Source organism: Poecilia mexicana, unplaced genomic scaffold (assembly GCF_051168715.1).
Source record: "Poecilia mexicana isolate PSO_F unplaced genomic scaffold, ASM5116871v1 scaffold_15, whole genome shotgun sequence".
NCBI lineage: Eukaryota > Metazoa > Chordata > Actinopteri > Cyprinodontiformes > Poeciliidae > Poecilia > Poecilia mexicana.
Genome location: NW_028263384.1, coordinates 30,589,669 through 30,598,047, shown reverse-complemented (window position 1 = coordinate 30,598,047; position 8,379 = coordinate 30,589,669). Strand labels below are relative to the sequence as shown.

The 8,379-nt window shown below is 49.0% G+C and overlaps 1 protein-coding gene across 1 annotated transcript; it reads left to right on the top strand.

Annotated features, from left to right (window-relative positions):
- Positions 1-1,401: 1,401 nt before the first annotated feature.
- entpd6 (ectonucleoside triphosphate diphosphohydrolase 6) lies at positions 1,402-7,942 on the top strand. The gene is made up of 14 exons (XM_088013389.1): positions 1,402-1,692; positions 2,075-2,316; positions 2,420-2,496; positions 2,564-2,712; positions 2,873-2,943; positions 3,507-3,542; positions 3,787-3,875; positions 3,975-4,054; positions 5,101-5,165; positions 5,408-5,509; positions 5,586-5,726; positions 7,134-7,190; positions 7,543-7,649; positions 7,725-7,942. The coding sequence occupies exons 2-14, from the start codon at positions 2,076-2,078 to the stop codon at positions 7,806-7,808; spliced, it is 1,299 nt and encodes a 432-aa protein (XP_087869515.1). The 5' UTR covers positions 1,402-1,692; position 2,075; the 3' UTR covers positions 7,809-7,942.
- The last annotated feature ends 437 nt before the right edge of the window (positions 7,943-8,379 follow it).

The following is an 8,379-nucleotide window of genomic DNA, read 5'->3' as shown; positions in this document are numbered from 1 at the left end:
TTGAAAATTTCCTCCAACTTTGATGTTTTCTTCAGTTCAACTGTGAGAAAATGACTGGAAGACTCCGGTCCGGTCCAGTCCGGTCCGTTCTACTCCGGTCCGGTCCAGTCCGGTCCGTTCTACTCCGGTCCGGTCCGCATAAAGTTTTGACATTTATCCATTTAATGATTAAAACTCTGCACAATAATTGCAGCTGTTTATTACGCTTTATTATTTTATTATCAAATATTAATCACCTATTGTGTCATTTGGTTTTTTCTCTTGGTTTAATATTTGACTCATATTCACTCAGGATACTTGAATAAAAACGACGCGCTTGTAAAAATATACTTGTAGAATAAAATGCAGCACAAAAGGGAAGCAAGAAAAATTTCAGGAAGTTTTGTCTTCATTTGTTAACACGGAGCCTCCAATAATCTACCGATCAGTTCATGAGCATAATTGATTCTATAAGCCTTTCTTACGGTGGCCGCCGTCATTTCTACTTTAATACAAGGTTATGTAAAGTTTTTCCATTAATGTTAATATCTCGTTGTGAAAATCTGACGTTTTATATCTTTTTCTGTAGTATAGAAAGGCACCGGCTGCACAGTGGCGCAGTAGAGCTGTTGCCGTGCAGCAAGAAGGTTCTGGGTTCAATTCCCAATTGCATGTTCTCCCTGTGCATGGTGGGTTTACTCCGGGTTCCTCCCACAGTCCAAAAACATGACTGTCAGGTTAATTGGCCTCTCCAAATTGCCCCTAGGTGTGTGTGTGTGTGTGTGTGTGTGTGTGTGTGTGTGTGTGTGTGTGTGTGTGTTGCCTGGCGACCTGTCCAGGTGACCCCGCCTCTCGTCCAGAACGTTAACTGGAGAGGCAGCAGCACCTCCTGACCCCACTAGGGGTTTGGGTGTACAGATAGAAAGGCACCACAAACTTAAGATATAAACAGAAACTTTCTGTAAGTAGGAAAGAAATAATAATACATCCAAACTATTTGGACTATTTCTGAGTTATTGTCGCAGGGTAATCAGTCATCTGCAGTTTTGATTGTCTCTTGTGCTGGTCTGAATGGTTTAAAGTGCTGCTTTTACACCTTAACACACCTGGTGCCTAACGGCTCATCAGCAGAACGAAAAACAGAAGACCGGCCCTCAAACGGCACGTCGGAGGAAAACACGTAAAACAGACACGTTCAATGACGTATAGGAAATGTTAGAACAGAGGATCAAGGCACAAAACAGACAAAATAAAATTCTGAAGGAATTAACTTATTATAATAAACAAAACAAACTGGGTGGGATACCTTTGAACTATGATAAACATGAACAGTAAAATAAATAAACAAACTAATAAATTCAGTGTCTCTCTCTCTATGACGTATTACCATCCACATCACCGTGCGTGGCCTGACGTCATTATTGCGCGCCGGTTGCAAACAGGAATGTAGTTTATCCGGAAGTTGACCGGGTCGGTACCGGTAGGTCCTGCTGGAGTCCAGCTGACCTGGAGCAGCGGACTGGTTCGGTTCGGTTCGGTTCAGGAACTGTCCGGTTCGGAGAGTTATTCCGGGTCATGCTCGGTTATTTGAACGGAACCTGAAGATCGACTGGGTTCAGTCTGAGCTGACCCGGTTCGGCACGCTATCATCATTATCAGAACCGTGTCGGAACCTGGGCTCGAACTCAGCCAGCTGTTTCCCTTCGGAACCAGGTGAGTTCTGCTTCCGTCTTTCAGATGGTCAGGAGGTTCTGGTTCTGCTCCCAGACCCGGTTCGGTTCATCATAAAGCTTTAGGCTGTTCTCACTGGACCGGCGGAACCGGGCTTACAACCAGCTCATTACAGGTCCATAAAGGTTCCGTTCAGAAGTCTCAGTCATCTGGTTCTGGTTCTGGACCTGGACTGATCTGTTCAGAACCAAACAGATCAGATAAACTGAGCCAGAACCTCCTGGAGGACATCTGGATCCAGAACCGGGTCTGATGAAACCAAAGCAGAACCTTTCTGATTCGGGATCATTTCGGTTTCGGTTATGGCAGCATCATGCTGCGGGCTGAACTGGTGGTTCTGACCCAAAACCTGGTGTGGTTCCAGAATGCGATCCAAGATGGCTGCCCTGTTCCTCCTCCTGGTTCTGGTTCTGGTTCTGCTCCTCTTCCTCCAGCGGTTCTCCTCCTCCTCCTACCGGCCGCCGCCGCACCGACCCGCCTCACACAGAACCGGGCCGGCCCAGCCCGGTTCCTCTGAAGGAGACGGACTCCAGTATGGAGTCATGTTTGATGCTGGGAGCACTGGGACCAGAGTCCACGTGTTCCGGTTCCGGATGGAGAACCGAGGTACCGGGTTCTGGTGGTTCTGAAGCATCTAACCACTGTTAACTGGGACAGACTGAGGTTCTGGTTCTGGTCGTGCTGAACTGGGTTTGGTCCTTCTCCTCAGGGTTTCCCAGTCTGGACCGGGAGACGTTCCGGGCCATAAAACCGGGCCTGTCCGCGTACGCCGACGACCCACAGAAGGTCAGAGGAGAAACTGGGTCAACCCGGTTCGGTGATGGTTCTGATCGGTGTCGTCTCGTCTCTGCAGTGCTCCGCCGGCATCATGGCGCTGTTGGACCTGGCCCGGTCCGTCGTCCCCCCGTCCCAGTGGACCAGAACCCCGGTGGTTCTGAAAGCCACGGCCGGCCTGAGGCTGCTGCCTGGAGACAAGGCCGAGCAGCTGCTGGACCGGGTGAGGTTCTGACCCGGTTCTGGTTCTGTCTGGATCTATTTGACCCGGGAGCTTTGGCTGTGAGGTTCTGGAAGAACCATGGAGGTTCTGTCCAGTTTGGTTCTGATGGTCGAAATCTGTCCAGCGGTTCTGGTTCTGATCCGGTTCTCTTGTTGTCCAGGTGAGGGCGCTGTTCCGGGAGTCTCCCTTCCTGTCCACAGAGGACGGCGTGTCCATCATGGACGGAACCGACGAAGGTACGTCTGCTCCAGAACCGGGTCGGTACCGGGGCGGATCAGCCGGTTCTTGGACCTGTGGAGGTTCTCCAGAACCCGCTCAGCATGTGGGAAACACCGGACTGGACATCGTTTATTAGGAGGGCCATATGGGCCTGGCGACCCGGGCCGGTACCGGTGGTACTGGAGGAGCCATGTGACGGCAGATAATCCGTCAGATTAACGGACGGTGAAACCAGTTCTGAACCCGGTTCTGACCCATATGGACTGCTTATGAATGACTTTAAAAAGATTAGGTTCTGGAGAACCACCCCGATTCCAGAACCTGGGATCACTGGGTCGGGATCTGGACCAGGAGGTCAGAACGTCCAGAACCACCCGAACCTGGAGGAATGGTTCTGGTCCAGTCCGGTCTGACTCGGTCTGGTCCAGCTGAGAGCCAAATGCTCCTGGAGAACTCCAGAGCCGACCCGATACCGGGTTCTGCCTCCAGCTTCAGTCAGAACCTTAAGAACCAAGAGGCGGAGTCTGGATGGGTTCTGGTGACATTTCAGAACCTGATCCGGTTCTTCTTCTCTCCTCAGGGATCTCAGCCTGGATCACCATCAACTTCCTGACAGGTGAGCAGAAACAGGAAGTTCTGATCCGATCCAACGCCTGGAGGACCAGTGGTTCTGAAGAACTGGGCTGGTTGGTCCAGTCCGGTTCTGTTTTCTGGACGGGAGCAGGTAGAGCCCGTCTCGACCTGGTTCTGGACCAGCAGAGAACCAGGCCAGAGGTCCTGGTGGTGCCTTCACTGAGCCTGGGAGACAGGGGATCTGGAGCTCTGAACCCGGTTCTGATAAAGCTGTGTTCTGGTTCCAGGCGGGCTGCAGGGTCCGGACCGGCCCACCGTTGGGATGTTGGACCTCGGCGGCGGCTCGACCCAGATCACCTTCAGTCCCCGTCATGAAGTGAGGACGGGTATTACATGACCCGCTTTGTTCACCTCGGTTCTGGTGGTCAGCAGCCCAGAACCAGAACCAGAATCTGTTGTTCTCTCTTCATTACAGAAAACCATCCAGATGTCACCAATCGATGACATCAGATCCTTCCAGATGTTCAACCGCACACACACCGTCTACACACACAGGTACACACACCGTCTACACACACAGGCACACACACCGTCTACACACACAGGTACACACACACCGTCTACACACACAGGTACACACACCGTCTACACACACAGGTACACACACACCGTCTACACACACAGGTACACACACCGTCTACACACACAGGTACACACACACCGTCTACACACACAGGTACACACACCGTCTACACACACAGGTACACACACACCGTCTACACACACAGGTACACACACCGTCTACACACACAGGTACACACACCGTCTACACACACAGGTACACACACACCGTCTACACACACAGGTACACACACACCGTCTACACACACAGGTACACACACCGTCTACACACACAGGTACACACACCGTCTACACACACAGGTACACACACACCGTCTACACACACAGGTACACACACACCGTCTACACACACAGGTACACACACACCGTCTACACACACAGGTACACACACCGTCTACACACACAGGTACACACACCGTCTACACACACAGGTACACACACCGTCTACACACACAGGTACACACACCGTCTACACACAGGTACACACACACCGTCTACACACACAGGTACACACACACCGTCTACACACACAGGTACACACACCGTCTACACACACAGGTACACACACACCGTCTACACACACAGGTACACACACACACCGTCTACACACATGTTTGTCTGACTATCTTTGTGGGGACTTTCCATTGACTTCCATTCATTTCTACAGCCTAAACCTTATCCTAATCCTAATCCCAACCAAAACTCAATTTACACTTAGTCCTAAATCTGACCCCCGATCCACAAACAGCATTTCCCTTTGTGGGCCCAGGCTTTGGTCCCACAAAGAGCAATTGGTCCCCACAGCGAAGTATGTGTCAGGAAAATGGTCCCGACAAAGTATTACAAACAAACGCGCACGCACACACACACACACACGCACACACCCTCTACCTGGGTCACACGGTGCAGTCATGTGACCCATTGGAGCCGTCGGTCAGTGACTTCCTGTCTGTCTGCAGCTATCTGGGTCTGGGTCTGATGTCAGCTCGGCTCGCTGTCCTTGGAGGCGTGGACACCCCCCCCTGTAAGTATCTGACCTTTGACCTGGCCTTAAGTCATGAGTCGTTTGTGGGTCCGGTTCTGGTTCTGTTCTGTAAACCAGGTGTTGAAATGAGCCATGTTGAACCAGAACCTGGTTCTGGTTTTGTGTGTTTCCTGTCTGACTTCCTGTGGCTGGGTGTGTTTTCAGGCTGGAACAGGAAACAGGAAGTGCCTGGCAGTGCTTCCTGTAGCTAAAGGCTAGCGTGTGTTTCTGTGTTCCGACAGCAGGGGGTAGTGCTGAGCGGGTCAGCCCCTGCCTTGCTCCAGGGTTCTCGGGCAGCTGGGAACACGCTGACATCGTCTACATCCTGAAGGGCCAGAAGGAAGGTAGAGGCATCTGATTGGTCTGTGACATTTCCCAGCATGCAGCAGGTAGGAACCTGAGTGCTTTCTGTGTTTCCAGGGGAGCCGGTTTACGAGGCGTGCCTGAACAAAGTCCAGAAGGTTCTGTACAGGAAGTTGAGCGCGGTGCCTGAGGCGGCGGACATCGACTTCTACGCCTTTTCCTTCTACTACGACCGCGCCGTCAACCTTCAGGCCATCGGTACGGAGAGCAGCAGCAGCTCTGGCTCGGCTAGTGATGTCTGCTAATCAAACTACATTTAGATCTGCCTGTTATCGCCATAACATCCTGGTGAGGTTTGAAGAGTCCAGAGCTCTGATTTAGCTCCGCCTAAGTAATCAGTGATGAAACATTTAGAGAAATCAGAGATTAGAAATCAATAACTGTTTGGATTATTGATTCTCAGTTTGCAGCGATGGATCTGATTTAGTCTTGGTTTCCTGATAATATTGTTTCTGAGCGGTTTGCTAGTGTTAGCATCTTAGCATCCATCGCTGCGTTTTGCTTAGCTAGCAGGGAAACTGGTAAAAACTTTTTTTTATCGTTATTTATATAAATCAACCTGATAAAGGTTCCATAATGTTTACATCATGAATTCATAGTAAACACATAAACAGAACAAAACTAACAGTAAAAAAACCAGAACAGACAAATTAAATACATCAGGACAAAGCAGGGCGACATAAATAAACAACATAAAGAAAAAACAAACAAATACTTCAAAGCATTTTTCGACTTCACCAAACAAAGATTATCAAACAAATTTAACTCATTCTTCCACTGTATGAAATTAGAAATGGTTTTAAAGAAACGACATTTGTGTTTAATCAATGATCTGGTCATTGATTAAACTGAAGATCTTTACAAAAATATTGAACAGTTTCATACGTGAAAAACAAATGATCTAAATCTTTAGTTGCTATTTTACGGTTCACATTTATCCACATCCATTTTAAACCTCAGGAAGTCATTAGTTGGATAAATTTTGTTTATAGTTTTAAATTGCATTTCTTTTATTTTGGAAAGATAAATATTTCAATCTTATCTTTCCAATTTGTTCCTGGTTAAAGTCTCTAAGGATATTCTCCCTTTTAGTGGCTCAATAACTGGATCAGCAGCTTCTCATAAACTTATTATTGCATTTGACAAAATGAAAATCAACATTTTCAATATAAAATCTGAAAACGAGGGAAAACCTTGGAGTATATTAAACCCTGTCGATACCAGCTGAGTGAATTAATATTTCCTAATATTTAATATTAATATTTGAAAACTGGTAAAGCAGCAACACATCGAGTGGTTAAACTGGCTGCTGATTAGTCGATAACCTTGTGAACGCAGCTGCTTCTGGCCAATCAGCTTCCAGGATTAAAACTCTTCAGGATCGTTTGGATCGTTTCACCCGGTTGGTCCTGATCAGTCCGCTGGTTACCGCACGCTGCGCTCTGATTGGTCAGGAAAGCAGACAGGATGAGCAGATCCATGGTGGTGCACAGAGGTCAGAGGTCAGGCTGGAGAGGACCAGACCTCCTGCAGACCCAGGATGAGACAGGTTCTGGTTCTGTTGGATCAGTGCTGGTTTCTGACGTTCTGGTTCTGGTTCTGCAGATGAGGCGACGGGCGGAACCATCAGAGTGTCGGACTACGGCCAAGCTGCTGAGAGAGGTGAGAGGGCGCCCCCTGGTGGCAGCTTTCACACCATGCTGTTAACGTCATCAGAATTAGGAGTCGGGTCCAGCAGAACCAGAACCTGGAGGTTCTTGCAGACCAGATTTTTATAGAATGTTAAACATTTATTTATATTAAAATGTTTGCTGTATTCATTACACTTTGCTGCCAAACCTTTTTTATATGAAATGTAAAAAACAATAAACTGTTTCTGAACATTTTTATCCGCCATTAAATACAGAAACACGTTTTCTAAAACACCAGATGAATTTGTACATCAGTTCATATAAAAAGCCTCTAGGAAGTCATGTGACCTGCTGCTTGTCTCTGATTGGTCGGCTGTCTGCAGTGTGCCGCGGCCCGCCGGACCTCCAGAACCCCTTTCTGTGTCTGGACCTGGTCTACATCTCGGTTCTGCTGCAGGAACTCGGCTTCCCGGCCCACAAGCAGCTCAGGGTGAGTTCGGACCTCCGGAACCCTCTGACCCGGTTCTGACCTGGAACCGACCTGTCCTGTGCTCTGGTTCTGCAGCTGGCCCGGACCGTCCGCCAGGTGGAGGCCAGCTGGGCCCTCGGCGCCGCCTTCCAGCACCTGGAGGCCCTCAGGAGAGACTGATGCTTTTATTCTGAAGGGCTCCACACAACATCCTGCTCCGATCCAAGCAATCTGGAGGCGACCTCTGACCTGCAGTGGGATCATCAAGATGCCATGGAGACGAACAGAAGCTGTGACCTATGACCTCACTTTCTGTGTTGGTTCTGGACCAGAACCGCTGAGTGGTACCGATGGGTCTGCAAACAGACAGGACCAGGTCTGGTTCTGAACTGGTACTAATTGGACTCTTGGACTGGTGAATAAAGCTGTGAACTTTGACCCCAGCCACCAGCTGCAGTCTGTTTTGTTTCTCACTGAAGTTTAGATCTGATTTATTGCTAAATATTGATCAGATTGTTATCGGGAGATTTTAACATCATGTTGTCTCCGAAGGTGTTAGCTTAGCTTTCATGCTAAGCTAACACCTTCCAGTCCAGTCCTCAAGGGCTACCGTTCTGCAGCTCTGCTCAACACACCTGGACCAGACAAACGGCTTGGTTCCGGCCCATTGCAGAACTGAACTAAATTCCTGAAGAAACTTAACCGGGGCCTGCCAAAGTGTGCTCAGTTTGGACCCAGTGTTGTGATGCTA